We start from the raw sequence: 20,827 nt of genomic DNA on the forward strand, positions 1-20,827 counted from the left end.
GGTCAAGTGGCATAACCTAGTCCATGAAATCAGTGTTCTACACCCACTTTAGTGAGCAACAGCTGGGACAACTACTGGCTTCTCCCTGTCTGAAGGAAAGGGGAGTGATGGAAACTAGACACACGGTAACAAGTAGTCCCGTGACCAGTGGACCCCGTGAACGTCAGTGTCCACCACACTGAGACCAGAAGAACTAGATGGTGCCCAGCTACCACTACCAAGTGCTCTGAAAGGGGGCCCATTAGAAGGTTCTGGAAAAATGGGGGACTCTAAGGGGAACACCACCACCAGGGAGGGGCACACACCTTGCGATAACCCACCATTTGAGATATAAAGGGCAGCATTTGCCCAAGGATGAAGCTGAGAAGCAAGACGGGAACCAGGCAGCCCAGGGAGGAAGTGGGAGGAATGATGTCACATTGTGGGGACTGCGGTCACTGAGATGAAACACAATGTGTGGGAACTGTTGAGGGGAAAACTGTTCGGTTTTGTAAACTTTCATCCAATTCACAATAAAAAGAATGCTATACAAGTAAGTATATTTTCATTGACACAGACACAACTTATTGTGTGAAAAAAGTTGCAAAACTGTATTTAAACCTTGATTCCAATATTGTAGGTTTGTGTGTACATACACCTGGATGTAAATCTAGACACCTACAAACACGTCAACCATGCGTCTGTGATGTTGTTCGTTAGCCGATGCTGACTTGATGCTGGCTCATGGAGACCCCAAGTGGCAGAGTCTGATGGCTTCACAGCATTCTCAAGGCTGTGCCTGTCTCCCACGGTGACTCTGGGTGAGTTTGAACCGCCAACCTTCTGCAGTCTGGTGGTGGTGTTGGTTATGTGCTGTGGAGTCGGTTCCGACTCATAGCGACCCTGTACAGGGTTTCCGAGGCTGTCAATCTTTACGGGAGCAGAAAGCCTCATCTTTCTCCTGCTAACAGCTGGTAGTTTCAAACTGCTGACCTTGAGGTTAGCAGCCCGACTCAAAACCACTACACTACCAGAGCTCCTTTTTGGACTCTGTTGTTGTGTGCCGTCAAGTTGGTCCCAACACACAGCGACCCTGTATAGGGATTTCGAAGAAGCGGCTGGTGACCTTGAACTGCCGACTTTGTGTTCAAACCGACTTTGCAGTCCAGCGCATTAACCCACAGCACCACCCCAGGCCTACATTATTTGAGTCACCCAGGGACTCCTGCTTTATAGACAGTCCTAAATTACGTATACCAACTTACGGGTCTTTTCAAGTTCTTCTTTGTAACAAAGACTATGTATTCCTCAGGTAATTTAGAGAGAGATCTAATATTAAAGAAATAGCGCGATCCCATGTACTCAGAGCAAACAGCTCAGTTTTGTGGACATCCCAGGGCTCAGGTGTGGCTGGTTGTATAACTGTCACTCAATATGAAGGATCAGTAAAGTTGTAAGTTGCTTTCCTCTTGCTACTTTTCCTTCTCTGAAAGTCTAAGTGCTTTCTCTCAGAGTGTCAGGGTTCGTTTCATACATCTGGCCCCATGCCTCGGATCAAACTGATCAGAGCTGATTCTGTCACATGCACTAATGGAAGGAAACCATGAGGAACCGGAATCTCTGATCAAAGAAACGGTCCTTCCTCACTATTGGTGTTAAGTGCTGTGGAGTCACAGATGTGTCTACATCCCAAACAAAAACATAACCATTTGTAACTCTCGGCTCTTCCCTTCTCTGCATGAGCAATTCCATTCAGACACCATTAGATGGAGTCCAGGTTTGGGCGGGAGAGGAGGATGCATGTGTGTGAGTGTGTCTGCATGCATGTTGCAGGGGGAGCAAGCTGGGAAAACTGCAATGATTCCACACAGGTGCAGTGACCGAAAATGCAAGCAGTATGAAGATAACAGGATCTCCTTTGACTGTCAAAGAAGGAAGTCACAAATAAGAAATGGGAGCCGACGAGAATGAACTCTATGCTATGGTCTGAATTTATGGTTATTTAATGGATGGAGAGGGTGGGAGGGGAGGGAAATGCAGGCATGAATGTGTACGCACGAATGTAAGGACAGACACACACAGGTGTATGGATCCTCCAGCTCTGGTCACAGGGGACTGGGCAACAGCAACATCCCATTTGCTAAGCACACCAAAGCCTGGTATCAAGACCAATAAAGCCAAGAAGAGACCACGGCTCTGTCCCACACTGACTGACACGGCCAATGCCACGAGGTCTACAGGCCCCCCACGATTCTGGACCGGACCCGTTCCCACCAAGGACATTACTGGGGTAACTGCTGACGCTTAAAGGAGGGTGGGGGGTTAGATCAGAGGAAGGTGCTGTTGGGAATCCCCTGACTTGCTCACAGGCAACCCCGAATGACGTGCCTGGAAACCACTAGAACAAATCAGGGACTGAATTTCAAATGGTTTGGTGGTGGCGGTGGCGGGTGTGTACTGTCGAGTAGGTTTACAGGAACAGAAAGCCTGCTCTTTTCCTCACAGCTTCTCAGCCCAAACTGTAACCCGGACTCCTTATCAAAAGGTTTGGGGAGGAGGGGGAGGTGGGAAGTGCGTGCTTTGTTCTACTTGTGATCATTCTGAGTAAACTGTGAAATAGTAATAATAGCGATGGCTCCGAGGATATAGTAATAATAACGATGGCTCCGTTCCTCGTAGCAGAACGCGAGGAGAAAGCAGCAGTCCTGTGTAGGAACAGCAGAGACTGCCGAAGAAGAGCTACCGTCAGCAGGAACGTTTCAAAGACTAATGCTTCTAGGGCAGTGGTTTGGGAGGCCCAAGCGGTCACATGTGGAGGGCTCCTGAGTTGCTGTAATGAAAGCCTCAAGTGGGGTATCATTTACCTTAGAACTACTCAATGAGCCTTAACTGGAACAAAGGTCAAGAGTTTTCACTCCGTATCAACCTCCCCAGGTCAAGCTCCGCTAGGAAAGCCTGTTCCCTGGACCCGCGGGGAAAGGCCGCTCACCGTTTGTGTGCCTCCTGCTTACTGCGGCATTCCTCACAGTAGTATTTGTACTCGCTGCACAGTGTCTCCGTGTTGCTGAAGCCCCTGCCAACATCAGAACACATCTGTTTTCCAAGTACCCGGGAAAGAAAAAACAAACCAAACCAAACCAAACCGCGTATTCATCTCAAAACCATCTAAACCAAAGACAGTCTCACTCTATTTTATAAACGAGTTAATGCCAGAAAATACCTTAAGCAGTGAGTAATGGAAGTGTTTTGTTCCACATCAACAGAAAGGTCTAAGAAGTCTTCATCTTTGCTGCTTATCTGCAAAAACAAGGAATTTTCTTCAAATATCAGCCAGTCACTTATTCCCGATAGGTAGAGCACCCATGCTCTGGGACCCTCGGAGCATCTCGTGCTGACCGAGTCCACAGCGCACCGTACTGAACTGCCCACTGACCAGCACTTGTCAGCTGGCCTTTACCAGCCTACAAGTATCTTGAGATCATTGAGTATGTTTTAATCATCTTCTCTCTCTCCTTCTATCTGGGATCATTGGTGCGCAAGCTCAGGGGTGCCACTGGACGAAGAAATGACCCTGGACTTCAGCCTCCAGGTTGGTGTGATAGGTGAGATGTGCCCAGGGGCCATTTACTAAACTACCTGATGATGCCTTAGCTTTTGAGCAAAGAGTCTCAGTTCAAAGTCTTCATTTTTGGCATGTTATCTGCAAGTGTGTTGTTGTTAAGTGCTGTCAAGTCGGTTCCAACCCATAGCGACCCTGTACAGGGTTTCCGAGGGTGTAAATCCTTATGGGAGTAGAAAGCCTCATCTTTCTCCCGCGGAGCGGCTGGTAGTTTTGAACCGCTGACCTTAAGGTTCGCAGCCCGATTCGTAACCACTACGCTACCAGAGCTCCTTCTGCAAGTGTGTAGTGTGGGTCAATGACCAGGTGAAGAATGGTTGGTACCCATCCATTACAAACCCCATCAGTACACACGTGATGTACACACGTGATGTGCACTTAGAACACGAAGGGCTGGTATTACGTCCTCCTTTAAAAGCTTTCAATCCTCACCCTCTACCATCCCCAGTCTGTACAGCATCTGAGTACGGCGTCCCAAAAGCCTCCACCCAGGTATGTTCCCCAAACTCACCCCCCTACTGTATTTCTCAGAATGCTAATAAGCAAATTCAGCTGCTGAATGTCACTGAAGAAGGCTGTATTACACACATTCTGACATCGCCTACCACAAGCCAAACTCCGTAACAACCAGCAAGGACCTGCCAGTCCTCACCAGACCTATGTTTTGAATTAACACAGAAGAGGGTTATACCTGTTTCCCAAGGCCTGGAATCCCATCATAACACAATTTTATCATAGCTAACAACAACAACAAAAAACAAAAAAAAAACTAGGGAGCGTGGTGGCTCTGTAGGATAAGCACTGGACTGTCGCTGGGAACATGAAAAAGAAACAAACACACTCTCTGACCAGAAGATTCTTCTCTAAGCTGAACATGGACATGCAATTTCCACCACAGGGCTGTCTGGTTGAGTTTCAATGGCTATAAAGCAGTGATTTATCACCTCAGGGATTGGTGGTCCATCAGCAGGATTGCTAAAACTCACAAGTAGAATCACACTGCGTGAAAACTACCATGTTTTATGCAAAAGTCGTGTGTGTTACACGCGTTTTCCAAACCAGGAAGCCCCGGGGCCTAAGGCTCCTCTGCGAGTTATATGCGTGTGCACGTGTGAATTATAGTATTTACCCGGGAGCGCCGTATTTGGAAAATGCGGCACACGGCTAACATCTGCACCACACCTATGGATAACAGCTTTCATATTCATCTCTCAAACCTTCACCAAAGAACTGTCAACACAGTGGACGCCATTCTCCCCACATCGAGTGCTACGATATACTCACAGTTTCACAAGTAAGACACCTGGTTTCGTTAGTTAATGTTCCCTGAAAAATCTCGTGGACCCAGGTGGGGTCGGCGGTGGTGGTGTTCTCACTGTCGATGCTGCCGTTCGGCAAGCGGCCATTCTGCTTCTCCTGCTTCCTCTCTTCTTGCAAAATATCAGCGATTGTATTTAGCAGGTAATTTAAGAATTCGTGGGCATCTTGCTGCATGTAGTTGTCAAAAAGCTCTGGGGGACACAAAATCGTGTGAGATAATTAATTGAGAATTAGCAACTTTAAAAATAACTGAAAAAGAACAAAGATGGTATTCTGTGAGTACTTATGATAAACGTCGGAAATTGCAAACAAAGTACAAGCAGTAACAAGACTTTAAAAACATCATCATCTAATCGGGGGTGGGGGACGGGAGTGAGAATGAATGAGATGCTCTAAAACATAAAACCAACTAAACACAATACTAGATGGTCCATGAATAAAGGACACAAGAGATCTGCACGCATGCCATGACAGGTACTGGGAAGCTAAGAAATGGGTTTTTATTTAGCTCATTCAATCTATTATTGCACAAATATTGCAAGAAGGCAAATCTGCAAACACAACCCCTTTCAGCCAATCTCCTGCCAAGGCTGTGTTCTGTGGGCTGCACGTGAATCACATCGGAAGTTTGCTTGGTGTCAAATACTGGACATTACTCCCTGGAGACCGGGGTCAGGGTACCGGGGTTTCCAAAGTTTCCCCAGCTGGTTCTGATGTGCAGTCAAGATGTAAGAACAATGAGGGAGCTTCAAAAAGTTTATTGAAAAATGGAATAAAAAGACATTGAGATTTTCCCATGAACTTTTTGAAAGCCCCTTGTGTTTCTGTTTAAAGAACACACTTTTTGTCACCTGTGCGAGCCCTACCCCCCAGCCCCCTACCCACAAGTGTGCGATTTGCCTAAGTAGAAAATGTGTGGAACATGTTATTCTATACCTGGGGGTTAGGGTAGATAACATGCTGGCATCCGGGATTATCTGTTTAATCCTGATCATTTCTAAGGTCCCTTCCAAAAGTGCGCTGTATCCCCCTCTGTGCGATGCTCCGTGTAATTACACCAGTGAGCAAGCGTCCTAGAAATACCAATAGCTGGCACCCTGTGCTTGGCCCCCACACCCTGAGAGAGAGGACTCGATCCTCTAAGCCGCCCTGTCAGAGTGCTAACAGTTCTATGTGACTCAAGCCCAGTGACGGGGGGAATCACACTGCTGGGCAGTGGCAGAGCCGGGATTCGAACTCAGCAGCCTCACCACACCACAAAGCCACACGCCCGTGAGAATACACTCTACAGAGTAACACCTCAGCAGTAATGGGATATCTCATACAAGTCAGTCACTGAGGAAAAGAAACCTATTTAGGACACTTTATTTTTACAACCTTAATGGACATATAATAAACCCCAGAAAGAGGACAGGTAACGTTGATGAAGTTGACAGCATACAGATTTAGCAGAAGTGTTAGGGACAACCTTTTCAAGGAGAAAGGGCATTTAAAAATGCCACTTCAGAAGTGTTACAATAAGACGAAATAAAATTAAACTCTACACGTTGGTACTCATAAAACTGACCCGGAAATCACTGTCACCATCAATGTATAAAAGAGCTCCTATGAAAGACATGTGGGCAAGAAGGTGAAGCCCGTAACTTACAGAAAAACCCTATGAAGCAAGGGAGCACTGTGGCACTGCAGGATAAGCACTGGGCTGGTAACCACAAGGTCGGCAGTTTGATCCCACCTATCGCTGTGAGTCCTGGTGTGGCGCTGTGGGTTAATGCGTCAGACTGCAAAGTCATTTGAACCCGCAAGATCAGTGACTCAAGCTCACCAGCTTGCTCCTTGGAAACTCTATACAGGGTCGCTATGGGTCGGAACCAACTCAACGGCACTTAACAACAACAACAACATTGCTCTGAGGGAGAAAGATGAGGTTTTCTGCTCCTGTAAAGATATACAGCCTCAGAAACCCTGTACATGGTCGCTATGGGTCAGAACCGACTCGACAGCACTTAACAACAACAAACCCGGTACTGGGTTGCTATGAGTCCAAAGTGACTTGATGGTGCTTCACCACCACTACGTGGGAATCAAAGCTCCTGATTTTCCTGAAAGTCCAGTGAGATCTCCTCCTCCTTTCCAAGGGTTTTATAAAGCAGACCAGGAAAGAGTGGAAGTAAAGCTGGTTTAATCGCAATGTCAAAAAGACCTTCCTGAAAAGCATCATGTTTAGGTCTAGGTTCTTGTCTAGCTCCAACGTCATGCACGCCACTCACTTGTCTCCCTAAGCACGGTCCACACCGGAGAAACGGGGCTTAGAGTAGGACCCACACCTCAAGGGTCCGTTGTTTGTTCTTCAAAGTGCAACATTACAAGCACTTACAGATCATAAGCACGTGCTGCCACTACTGTTCCACAACAGAACACACACACAAACACACGGGTGAGCACACACAAAGACACACACATACACCCAGAAAGCCACAAAGAAAAAGCCTGACTGGATAAAAATAAAGACTTTTTGTCTGGCCCAAATGTCCAAAACAAAGACAAGTCATGAGCTAGGAGAAAATACAGGCTCACAATGACCCATGAATACGTAAAGGCTTCACATCTGAAACCCTCCAAGGACTGCTTTACAAACCAAGAAAGGGGGCCCCAACCAAAAAATGGGCAAAGAGATCAAAGAATACACAGGTGTGAGTAGAAATGTGAACGGCCAAATGACAGCCAGAGACTTGTAACCAGACACCACAAGGACCCTCCTCTGCCCATCCCTTGGACAACACACCCGGTGACCACAAGGACCCTCTTCTGCCCATCACTTGGACAGCGCGCGCCCAGTGACCATAAGGACCCTTTTCTGCCCATCCCTTGGACAGCAGACCCGGTGGCCACAAGGACCCTCTTCTGCCCATCACTTGGACAGCGCGCCCAGCGTCTCGGCCACAGTTGCTGGGAGCCTCCGCTGGCATGGTCGAGAATGCAGCTTAACTGCCTGAGCCCTCAGTTCCCAGTCCGTGCTGGAGTGAAGCTTGCGGGGTATCTCAGCTGCTCGCCTACAGTGACGTACGTCTGGAAATACCCCGTTAGCAGTAGCATCAGGCTTCATTTCCACGGGGTACTACCATTTTGTGATGGGACACTGGGCAACACTTAAAAAAAAGAAGTTGTTCTGTGTGAACCGACACAGTAACACTTCCCAGATAGTAGTAAGCAAATAGAAGCCAGGATGTAGTAGGATCCCATTTAAGAGAACGAACAAGAACAGCCACCACCAAAAACATCCCCACAAAACATGACTCCGGTATTCTGGACTGCTGATGTTAAATGACTGTTTAACAGATTCCAACTCACGGTGACCCCACACGGGTACAAAAGGAACTGCGCTCAGTAAGACGACAAAAGTGTCTCATGAACAAAAATTAAAATTGGTTCTTTCCAAGGAATAGCCTAAAGTGACAGCTGGGGAAAGTTTTTAACACAGCACACAAGGAAAGCGAGTGGGAAGAACGGCTCAGCGTCTTTGTGGAACAAAATTCATTCTCTTTTCCATTCCGTCTTTGACCAATGTTTTGAAGCCCCCTGTTACTTCAAAGCACAGTTACAAGTTCCAGCAGCAGCATCCAAATAAGAGTGCATTTCTATTAAAGATCATTTCTGAAGTGTAGAAGAATTACATACAGACAGCTGGGGAGACGGCAGGTTTGGAATAAATATCCATTCTGAAATTAGCTTCTTTCAAAGTTTGACCAAGTCTCTGTACTGTCTTACCTTGCCATTGAAAAGAATCAGAAAGCACTGATTGCTACTGCTAAGCAATAAACACTGTCAAACTAGCCAAGCTTTGACAAGCAACATACAAAGCCACAGATCAGTTCATCAGAGTCCCGCAAACCACAGTGTCTGAACTCTACGTTCAGCAAGAGAGTCAATCTACCCTACAAGAACCTGGGGGGGGGGGGGGATGTAAGGAGCACAGAGCCATGCTGCAGGACAGAGCAGAAGTGCCCACAGGGTTCCCGAGGACAAGAAAAACAGACATGCGCTTGGGAGCAACGTATCGATGGCTTGGTATTTATGTGTGTGTGTGGGGGGGAAAAATACAAAAGCAAAAAAAAAGAAAACAGTCTGATTTCAACAAAAAATTCAAAGCAGGAGATGAGCCTGTCTAAAACAGGTTAAAGACTTCTCAAATTCTGTCGGCATCTTTCTATTTCACGGAAGATGTGAAGCCCGCACCCAGCTTTCGTTTTACACTGACTGAAATGCCGACATCAGACACGATTCAGAATCCCATGTGCTACTGAACCTCCTTGTGCATGTCTGGAAGGCGGCACACTGGGAGACCAGCTTACCGGTGGTGTGTCGCCGCACACGGTACATTAGCTTCTTGGCGCCTGAATGCCAAGTGGAGTAATGGTATCTAATTGCTTACTGTGACCATTCAATGAGAAATATTTTCACGGAGAAAAAAGAGGAGGTGGGGCCAACTCAGTAAGGACTTTAAAAGGGAAAGGACCATCAATTTTTAAATCAACTGACATCGAGTTGGTGCCAACTCACAGCAACCCTAGAGAACAGAGCAGATCTTAGGGTTTCCAATACTGGCAGCCTCATTGTTCTGCATCAGAGCAGCTGGTGGGTTCAAACCACCGACCTTGTGATTAAACGGCCCAATGCCTAACCCAGTGTGCCAGCGGGGTAGGGACTGGGGGGCGGGGCACAGGGGGATGAAAACAGATCTACCTAAAACTATCTAAGCATGACTGCTGGTTCTAGCTCTTGGTAAGTGTCCCCGGTTTCAATCCTCCCCGGGGCCCTCAGAGCGGCCATCGTGGAAAGCAAGTAAGTGGCCTACCTCAGATTGCTGCAGGGACTGACTGGATTACTCTGTTTAAGAGCTCTATGAAACCAAACACACAACAGAGTGGACAAACCTCATTCTTGGTAGACAGGCCAAGCAGGCCACCCAGAGACATGACGGTTTCTCATTTCCTGGCAGAGAAGATTTGATTTCTGTGCAACCCACTTCAATGAGCCCTGGTGGCCTGGTGAGTGAGGCATTGCGCTACTAACAGAGAGGTTGGCTGTTCAAACGCACCAGCTGCTCCGTGGGAGAAAGATCAGGCTGTCTGCTTCTATAAAGATTTATGGCCTTGGAAACCCTGCAAGAGGGCAGTTCTACTCTGTCCAGTGGGGTCACTACCAAGTCCCAATTGACTTGGCAACAGTGTGCAGCCTTCCTGTGAGCAGACGTAAGCAATGCGTTAGGAAGGAGAGGAAGAATTACCGTTTTCTTTCCGTAATCTTGTTATGAACTTCTTAGGAGGTATCACACCAACCTTTTTCTTCTGAGTGGCTATGCTGTGGAAGAGGTCTGCCAAGCAGGTGAGGAGGCTCTCTTTCTTCCTAGGTTGGCTCTTGTAGGCTAGGACTTTTTCCCGAAAGGGGCGGCAAAAGTAAAGTGCTTGAAGAACTGAATTGCAGTAGCAGGTGTTCCCGAACTAGAAGGAAGAAAGAGAAAAAGGATTCTGTGAAATTGGAGGCAACTCATTCTTAACAGAATTTCCATCACTGACGATGAGGGAGCTTCCAAAAGTTCTGTTCTCTTTTCTTCCCAGTGTCCCACCAACTTTTGGAAAGCCCCACGAGGTGATGGAGAGGAGACATTTATGATGTGTGCTGTGGTTGTTTGGGAAGGCTCGGCTCAGGGTGGCAACCTTGTACAGCAGAGGAGCGGCTGGTAGGTTTGAACTGCCAGCCTCACGGTTAGCCATCCAATACTTTTCCTACAGTGCCACATCAAGGCTCCAAAAGTAAGGCTGTTAGCATCACTGTACCAGCAATGACTCATAGCAACCCTGCCTGTACGGGGTTTCAGCTTTAAATCTTCGCCGGGAGCAAAAAGTCTCATTGGTCTCCTGCGGAGTGACTGGCAGGCTCGAACCAGGGACCTTGTGGTTTATAGTGCAGTGCTGATCGTAAGAAGCCACCCGTTCCCTATGATGATGCCTTTACACCGAAAGAAACCTGAAAGCACAGAAATCATTTTTCTGTACACAAAGTAACAATTGTTACATGAGATGCACGCTCTAGGCAGAGGTTTCAGGTTCAAGGTGAAGGCAGTCGGATGAATGACCTTGACCTTTATGTAAAATGACTGAAAGCATAGCCCGGCATGGTTTCAGCCGAGAGATTCGTTACGGTTTAGGATTCTGGGTAATTTTGTTCTTCTTCTCTTTTTAACTTCCATTATTACAATATAAAGCTAAGGGCTTCAAGAAGGAGCTCTGGTAGCGTAGTGGTTACGAATCGGGCTGCGAACCGCAAGGTCAGCAGTTCGAAACTACCAGCTGATCTGCGGAAGAAAGATGAGGCTTTCTGCTCCCGTAAAGATTTATAGCCTCGGAAACCCTGTACAGGGTCGCTGTGGGTCAGAACCGACTCGACGGCACTTAACAACAACAATAACAAGGGCTTCAAAATCCTCATGGAAAAAGCCCATTATATTTTTATTCTATTTTTCCATGAACTTTTGAAGCCCACTCATACTGGCTGTGCAGTAAGCATTTTAACTATTATAAATGTTTAACTATTAACTCTCAAACATTGAAAAAAGAAAAACGTGAGACTTTCTTTCAGCTTCTTAGGTGTCACCTTTAAAAACAAAAAACGGGGGTGGGGGGACAAGATCATCTAAAATGTGAGATTAAAATTTATCAAGAGACCATGCAATGAGCTGAAATGGTCAATCCCATTCTTCTTGAAATACTAGACAGACCGGCTCTTCTCAGGCAGGGTCAAATCCTGAACTTGGATCTACTTCTTACCAGCCAGGGAATCTAAAGCATGTGTCCTAACAACTTAGCGAACGTCAACCTCCACCTTTAAAAAAATGTTTCATGAGGGAGGAAGTGGGGGCGGGTGGGGTGATCCAACCTACCTGAGTAAATGAGACATAGTTTGACAGATAGATACTGATCACCCTTCTCTGCCCCTTGAAGAGACTTTGGTTCCCAAAGTCTGCTAATGAAACACCCCAAGAGTTAGTGGGTGAGAACCCCCCAATAGTAGGAAACTGTAGAAAATCAAGGAAGGAAATTCTCATACTACCACCGGGAGGGCTACATTTATGTGGACTTTTTGAAGTTAGGTACTGAACAGAATTATAAATGAGCAACAGAGTCAAATAGGTATGAGCGGACTTGAAAAAGTTCATGAAAAGATGGAATTAAAAGACCATGGAATTCATACATAAATTAACACATACTAGCTTTTATTTTCAGAAACACAAGAATACATTAAAAACTAATAAAAATGGTTAATCATGGGGAAAAAAAACCCACCAGCAAAAGGGCAGAGATGATAGGAATGATGAGACCCCAGCAACTGTACCTTGTTGTAAAAAGTTGACTTCATACTTCTACTTTATAAATCAGGGAAAGACAGAATCACCTCTAGGGGCTTCAGAACCCAATGTCCATACCTCCAAGGAGAACTAGTCCAAGAGTGAAGAATACAGGAGAGACCATAAAGAAATGCCAGCATCACTCAGCAGACATATTCTTAAAATTATATTGATACGATTACTTGAAACTTGGATCGATACTTTTGTAGGTTGTAGCAAGCATGTTAATATGTCAACACCGTTAGGACTAAGGAGTCCTGGCGTGACGCTGTGGGTTAATGCACTGGGCTGCAGTCAGTTTGAACCACAAGGCCGGCAGTTCAAGCTCACCAGCTGCTCCTAGGAAACCCTATACAGGGTCGCTATGGGTTGGAACTAACTTGATGGCACTTAGACAACAACAATTAGGACTAAGGAAAGGAAATACGATAATAAACAACAACAATTAGGACCAAGGAAAAGAAATACAGTAATAAAACACAGACAGGTACAAAGCCTGATAAACATCAGCTGGAACTGTTACTGTAGCACATACACAGACCTTGTGTGAGTACATATAACACAGTGAATTACTTCTATGGCTCTTCTACCACCAGACAATTTTTTTTCCCACATGGACCTGGGTTAAGAGAAAGCGGGGTGATGCCATGTTGTTGCTGCGGTGTGCTGTCGCACCAGCTCTGACTCAGCGCCGCTGCGTGGGGGTTTCTGAGGCTGTAAATCTGCAGGGAAGCAGAAAGCCTCATCTTTCTCCTACAGAGCAGCTGGTGAATTTGAACTGATGATCTTGCAGTTAACAAGCAGTTCAGCTTAATAGGAGTGGGGCTGTGGTTTATAGGAGATAAACAAAAAGGGGCTTTCCACATGTTACCTGGAGTGCTGGTGTGGTGCTGTGGGTTAATGCGCCAGACTGCAAAGCCTCCTCGGAAACCCTATACAGGGTCGCTATGGGTCACAATGGACTCAACAGCACTTAACAACCACACGTTATCTGGGTTCTGCTTCCTTTGCCACCAGATTGGAAGAACTGGATGGTGCCTGGCTACTGTTACCAACTGTTTTGATCAAAGATTTTATAGAAGAATCCTGATCAAAGGGTTGGGGGTGCAAAAAGGACCTCAGATTCTCATGGAATCCAGACTTTCTGGATCTTGGGAGGCTGAACACTATTGCCCCGAGAGCATCTTTAAACCTTATCCCGTAACGTCACTGTAACCAAACAGCTGTTGTTGCTAGTGTTAAGTGTCATCGAGTCGGTTCTGACTCATACGACCTTGTACAGGGTTTCCAAGGAGTGACTGGTGAGTCTGAAGCACCGGCCTTGTGGTTCAAACCGACCTTACAGTGCTTTATCCCACAGCGACATAGTCTAGCTTAGTTAGCAAAGAATGCCTGCCCTGTGTCTTGTGCTTTCTCAGAACTATCAACAGGGGATCAAACTGACAAGAGCTCAAAGGTTACCTAGGAAACTGAGGGGCAGTGAGTCAAGGCCAGTGGGGGGGAACAGTTCGGGAAAGGATGTCATCAATGACACTGAATTGTCTACGTGGAAACTGGTGAACAGGTGTTACGTTTTACTGTACATTTTCTCAACAACAACAAATTACAAAAGAAGAAGCCTTACTCTATGTATTATGCAAACTATAGTTGGTAAACATACACATGATCAACAAGCACCAACTACCATAAAAGCTCTGATTTGTGGTAATATCTGCAACTGAAATGATGAATTACAGGTGGCATCTAACAATGCTGAGTAACAAGTATGTCAATTTTTCTGTTAGGTTAATGAAACTGTTGGTTACGTTATAACAATAATATTACATGCCATAAAAAGCAAATCAGAATTATGGATAATCCAACCCCTAGTGGGCACAGGAAAGAAAGGAAATCCGAAAGAGCAAATAGCAACTCTTTCAGATATTCTTTTTGTAGAGAAATGAAAACGAACCTCAAAACGCAAGCTTAGCTAAATACAGCTGATGGAAAGAATATATGTGTGCCTCATCTTAACATGATGCAGTTGGTAGGAAAGGTTAGCCACATGTTCTTACAACAGTCCACATTTTTATTTGTACAGTGTGGGGTCCTCATGTGGCACTGTAGGATAGGCACTCGACTGCAAGATCACTTTGAACCTCAGGGTCGGCAGTTCAAACTCACCAGCCACTCCTTGGAAACCCTACATAGGTTCGCTCTGAGTTGGAACCAACTGGATGTCACTGAACAACAATAGTTAAAAGCATATTTTTATAGTATTAACTGTTTATAAAACAAGGATACTTCTAAAACAGCGTATTGCTGGGGGCTGTCTTGTCAGTTCCAAGTCTGAGTGACCCCATGGCACAGAACAGAAGTACCCATAGGGGTTTCTTATAGGAACAGGACACCGAAGTTAAAATGCTGACTTTTCAATGAACTCTGTTACCACCTTCAAGAGGGCCAATCTGAATTTTTAAGGTGTGGCGCTGTGGGTCCATGCGCCAGACTGCAAAACCGTTTGAACTGCAAGATCGGAGGTTCAAGCTCACCAGTTGCTCCTCAGAAACCCTACACAGGGTTGCTATGAGTCGGAACCGACTCAACGGCACTTAACAACAACATGTGGTGCTGTAGGATAAGCACTGGACCGCAAGGTTAGTTTGAACTACAAGGTTGGCAATTCAAACCCACCAGCCGCTCCTGAGAAACCCTCTGTAGGGTCACTATGAATTGGAACCAACTCGATGGCAATGCAGGCAAGTACTGAGCTGCTAACCACAAGATTGGCGGTTCAAACCCACCAGCTGCTTCTCAGAAATCCTACACAGGGTGGCTGTGAGTCAGAACCAACAATGGGCAGTATGAAGGGGACGGGCACAAGAGGGAATCAGAGAGAAGGAAGCTCAGATGCAAACATCAGGACGAACCGGAAAAGGTTCATAAACCACACGGGTTCTCTAAGGTGTTCTGGTGGTTCTGCAGATCAAGCGCTGGGCTGCTGACTGAAAGGTCGGCAGTTCAAACCCACCATCCACCCCTCAGGAGGACGGCACGGCTGTCTGCTCCCATACAGATTTGTAATTGTTAAATGCTACTGAGTCAGTTCCGACACATAGCAACCCTGTGCAGGGTTTCTGAGGAGCGGCTGGTAAGCTTGAACTGCCGACCTTACGGTTCAAACTGGCATCGCAGTCCAGCGCATTGACACGCAGCGCCACCCCAGGACTCCAGTGCAGACTTGGAAACCCTATAGGGCAGTTCAACCCCATCCAATTTATTTCAAAGCATAAGTCCAGGCTGCTAACTAACCCAAGGACGGTGGTTCAAACCCACCAGTCACTGGAGAAAGAGGAGGCTTCTGCTCCCATAAAGATTTAGAGCCTCAGAAGCCCTAGGCAGGGTCACTGTACATCGGAACTGACTCCATGGAACAACCGTCAAGGACTGGGGCCCTGGTGACTTTAGAAACCCCAATTCCTTGTTAGACTACAGAGAGAAGTCAGAAGCGGTGACCCTGCTCGCCCAGTGGGGATTCTTTATCACGTTCACACCCTCCTGCTCATCTCGATACTGTTCCATCACATCAGTGACTGAGACCCAGGGATGAGCAGAAATCCCTCCTTTTCAATCTATACTGATTCTGCACAAGGCAGAATCAAAACGGTGCCCTGTAAGGAGCCGCTTCGACACAACCAACATCAGAATGTAGGAGCTGACGTCAGATGAGACTAAAAACAACACAACAGAAAAAGATAGTATAGTTTTAGGACTTCTGCCATATCATTTTGATCAAGGATATTCCGTTTTATAGCTAGAGACACAATGGAGCAACGGTAGTACTTGTACTGGAAAACGGTCCAGGAAAATCAGCCTTCAATACGTAAAGTCCAACTGTTTGAAGGAAAATGGACCCCTTCCGGGGCACCATCAAAAAGACCCAAAGTCTCAGAATGGGCACAGCTTTGACTACTACAGTGCAAGACACCCAGGAGTTTGGGAGTCCAAACCTAATAAAGGTGAAGCTTCCTGAGGTCCAGCAGAGATAATCCAACACGAATGGAGAAACTGGGGATTGGACACCCCCAGAACTGTAACAAGACTTTGCACTGCTAGACAGCTTTGTATGTGAGCACTAACATTTATGAGGAAGACTTCTCGTGACTCAAGGGAGATTAAATATATTCATTTAGCTCTACTCATCAATAAGGAGCTCTGGTAGTGCAATGAGTCACGAGTTGGGCTGCTTACCACAAGGTCAGCAGTTTGAATCTACCCGTTACTGCACAGGAGAAAGATGAGGTTTTCTGTGCCCGTGAAGATTTGCGGTCTCAGAAACCCTATACAGGGTCTACCTGAGTCAGATCCAACTCAACCATCATCACGTCACCACTTACACCCCGAGAGGATCCCAGTCAAGTGACAGTAAAGGAACAGATGAGGTGAAAACTTAACAGACCAGGGAGTGTGAGAGGACATAGACCAGAGATGTCAGCTGCGGATTTTCAGAGGACAGGAAGGAGGCTGATGGAGGCGGGAGAGGAAAAAGGCCAAGTCCTGGTGTGATGCTACGGGTTCAGCACTGGACTGCTAGCCACAAGGTCAGCAGTGCAAACCCACCAGAAACTCCTCAGAAACTCCATGCAGGGTTGCTATGAGTCAGAACTAACTTGACGGCACTCAACAACAACAAACAGCTTGTGAGGGATGCCAGTGAGGAGAAAGCTGACTTACCTCTGGACAGCTCAGGAAATAGGGAGAAGGGGAAGGGAGACACGTCCAAGAACCCGAGTCTGGTGGTCAGCTTAAAAGGACCGTGTAGCCACCCACCCTGCAGAAGACAACAGCAGACTTGGTGGCCACAGGAATGGCAGAGGAGAGATTAGGGATTCGAGGGTCCTTCGGGAGAACAGAAGCCAGAGTGAGGCACATAGGGTGGGGGAGTTAAAACCTGAATGAAGCCAGCCTTAGCCAAAACGCCCCTTAGAGGACAACAAGACTTCGTCTCACATACTTTGGATAGGTTGTCAGGAGGGGCGAGTCCCTGGAGAAGGATATCAGGAAGAAAGAGAAAGACCCCCAAAGACCAGAACTGAACAGCGGCAGCAGCAACGGACCTCTAACATAGCAGCTGAGTGGATGGCCCAGGAGCGGGCAGTGTTCTGTTCCGCTGTACACAGGGTTGCTATGAGTCGGAAATGACTCAACGGCACCTGCAGGTTGCTTTGTAGAAACTAAAGAACCCTGGAGAAGAGACAGACTGGCACAGTGGTGGCAACAACAGGTTCAAGCACAGACTGACTGTGGGGCTGGCGCAGGACTGGGCAGCGCTTCGCTCTGTGCTGCACAGGGCCACTATGAGTCAGTACCAACTCCATGGCACCTAATAGCTGCAACAGAGAAGAGGCCTATAATTAGTGAAAGGGCTGGGTGGCAAGACTGGTTTTGTGGGGTTTTTTTCCAAGCCAGTTTGGTAAGAATCCCCAAACCGATAGTTGACAAGTCCCACCCCGATACACAAAAGTGCCAATCAGCTCTTTAGAATCTGACTTTAATAGACGAAATTTGAGAAAAGATTTTGAAAGGAATGCGCACTTAAAACACGGCAGAGATGAATTCAGAGGCGTCAGAAACAATTGTGTAAGAAAACCTCAGCAACAACCAAGATGATAAACAACATTCCCAGTAAGATAACAAGATACTGCCTCCATCACACTTTCAAACTAAAAAGTTCAAAGAGCCAGACAAAAACTGTACAAGAAACTGTCTAGAATTTCAGGCAGCATTGACCAAGGACAGAGCTGAGGAGGACTGGGGGGGGGACACACACAAGGGGGGGGGGCACGGACACAGGGAAGGAAGTGGAAGGAGCGATGGTGCATTGTGAGGCCTGCAACCACTGAGATGGAATGCAATGTGTAGGGATTGTTGAATGGAAAACTGATCTCTGGGAACCTGCATCCAACTCATGAAAAGTTAAAAAAAAAAAAATAAAACGACAAAAAAAAAAAAAAAAAAAACACAGCAAAGTAAGCAAGAATATTACAGAATCGGTCTGTTTTAATATGCAACTAAATGGAGCTCTGGTAGCGTAGTGATTATGAATCGGGCTGCGAACCGCAAAGTCAGCAGTTCGAAACTACCAGCTGCTCCGCAAGAGACAGAGGAGGCATTCTGCTCCCATAAAGATTTACAGCCTCAGAAACCCTGTGCAGGGTCGCTGTGAGTCGGAACTGACTCCACGGCACATAACAACGACAATAGGATATTCAAGAAGCCAGAACAGAGAAATTAACACTGATAGGGATGAAATTACCCAAAAATGACTCTCAGAAATTTTCTAGAACAAAAGACAAGGAGATTCCAGTCTGAATAAGCCCATAAAGTGCCCAACACAGACAGTAATTGGGGTTGGGGGTGAGGGTGGGAGGGATACCAAGACACAGCAAATTTCAGGATGTCATTACGAATTAAAATATATCCCAAGAGCCCCCAGAAATTTTAAAAACTTTTGGGAAGTCACGTAGAGAAGATCCAGAATCATTCAGAATGGTATCTGAATGTGTTATGTTACCTGCACAGCGAGCGGACTTCAAAATATTCCCGGGAAAACGGCATTATCCTTCAATTACATTTTTCCAAAAACTTCCTGAATCCTGCTTGCATATACAACTTACCGTGTTACCTGTAGTGTGTATATACAGGTTGTTGTTAAGCGCTGCCAAGTTGGTTTTGACTCATGGCAACCCTGTATAGTGTTTCCGAGGAGCAGCTAGAGGGTTTGACCTGCTGGTACTGTGGTTCACAGTCCAGTGCTGGTCACACGGCGCCTTACCAGGATTCCTGGTGGACTGATAACTGTAAGATCAGCAGTTCAAACCCACCAGCCAGAAAGAGCTGGGGCTGCCTGAGCCAGTCAAGATTTCCAGCCTCAGAAACCCTCCACAGGGTCGCTACGATGGAATCAGACAGATGGTGATGAGTCTTTGTTTTAAATGTGTGTATGTCTATCTATGCATTTATTCAAAATTCCCACCATGGAGGCCCCTAACAGAGTCCCATAGTATAAGATAAACCAGTGTAACAATTCTGTAACAGATGTGTGACATTGTCTGATGCACACAGCAGAGTTAAGGGTCAGAGTAAGACATTTCTGAAGACAGTTCTTCCCAAGTGTTAACAACTTACTAAGTGCATCCTCCCAAGGAGCTGGGCTGTGTTCCTTTCCTTGATTTTGTATATCCCTAGCAAGGGTATTAGGAGCATGGTGGCTCAGTAAAATAAGCAGTGGACTTTGGACCACAAGGTCAGCTGTTCGAGCCTAGCAGCCGCTCCAACAAAAAGGAGGCTTTGTGCTTCCATGATTTACAACACTGGAAACCCAATACAGGGTCACTGTGGGCTGGAATCAACTCCACAACACTTAACAACAACAACAACATCTACAGAACTGGTTGTTGTTGTTATGTGCCACGGAGTCGGTTTCGACTCATAGCGACCCTGTACAGGGTTTCCGAGGCTGTAAATTTTTATGGGAGCATAAAGTCTCATCTTTCTCCTGAGGAACAGCTGGTAGTTTTGAACTGCTGACCCTGAGGATAGCAGCTCAATTCGTAACCACTACGCTCCCAGAGCTCCTTACGGCACCACAACTACACTGACCCAACACGCTGTCACAGGGAGGAATCTGTGTGGCTGTATTTATAACTGCTCGTTTGGAACAATTTCTAATGTCAGCAATTGGTTAGTTCTCATTAAGAGCTCACTTGGTCTGTTGTTGATAAATGCCCTGGAGTTGGTTCTGACTCACAGTGACCCTATAGAGCGTTTCCAAGCTGTAAATCTCTGCTTGAGTGAAAAGCTTCATCTTTCTCCCACAGAGTGGCCGGTGGACTCAAACTGCCGACCTTGTGGGTCACAGTCCAGTGCTTACCCCACAGAGCCACCACGCTCCCCACACTTGGTCTAGGCAATATGACATGTTGCTTAGGAGCAACTGTTGGCACAAAATTGAAGAGGTCAGTCTGGCCAGTTTGAAATGGCTCCCCGAGTCTTCCAGGATCAAGCAGCTTTGCTCCCCGTCCTTTAAAGGTGGTTTTACTCCACTTTCTTGGCATTAATTCCACTGATAGAAGCGAACAGCTTTTTTTTTCTTGAATAAATTAGGAAGGCATCATCTTGAACGTCAGGTATCAATGGTACTTACGTTGACTAATCCGAAATAGTGCTCGTTGACTGGGAACTGCTCTGGACCAATCTCTTTCTCTAACGCCGAGGCATTGGCGCCCTACAGGATGAAAAAGACAGACCTTCAGTCACTTTGGTTATTTTCCCAATGGTAACACAATTACAGAAACGCAACGGAGCCACTTGTTAAACACACACACACACACACACACATATATATAAACGAAGGAAGGAATGAAGGATCCATGCTTCCTAGAATGCATAATGCTGACAGAAAACTAAAAATAATACCAAACAATGACGGTGGCTAATAATTTGACTGAAAAAGAGTTTACAGA

The 20,827-nt window shown here is 46.4% G+C and overlaps 1 protein-coding gene across 1 annotated transcript in view; it reads right to left on the reverse strand.

Annotated features, from left to right (window-relative positions):
• USP12 (ubiquitin specific peptidase 12) overlaps positions 1-20,583 on the reverse strand; it is a 33,247-nt gene extending 12,664 nt beyond the window's left edge. Inside the window, exons 1-5 of the mRNA XM_006831931.1 lie at positions 20,509-20,583; positions 10,206-10,419; positions 4,883-5,109; positions 3,200-3,276; positions 2,969-3,052 (exon numbers count right to left, since the gene is read on the reverse strand). Of these exons, the coding sequence (XP_006831994.1) occupies positions 2,969-3,052; positions 3,200-3,276; positions 4,883-5,092 (371 nt within the window). The 5' untranslated portion in view covers positions 5,093-5,109; positions 10,206-10,419; positions 20,509-20,583. The remainder of the gene's footprint in view (positions 1-2,968; positions 3,053-3,199; positions 3,277-4,882; positions 5,110-10,205; positions 10,420-20,508) is intronic.
• Between the last annotated feature and the right edge of the window lie 244 nt (positions 20,584-20,827).

The sequence above is a fragment of the Chrysochloris asiatica genome, unplaced genomic scaffold (assembly GCF_000296735.1).
Source record: "Chrysochloris asiatica unplaced genomic scaffold, ChrAsi1.0 scaffold00005, whole genome shotgun sequence".
NCBI classification, from domain to species: Eukaryota; Metazoa; Chordata; class Mammalia; order Afrosoricida; family Chrysochloridae; genus Chrysochloris; species Chrysochloris asiatica.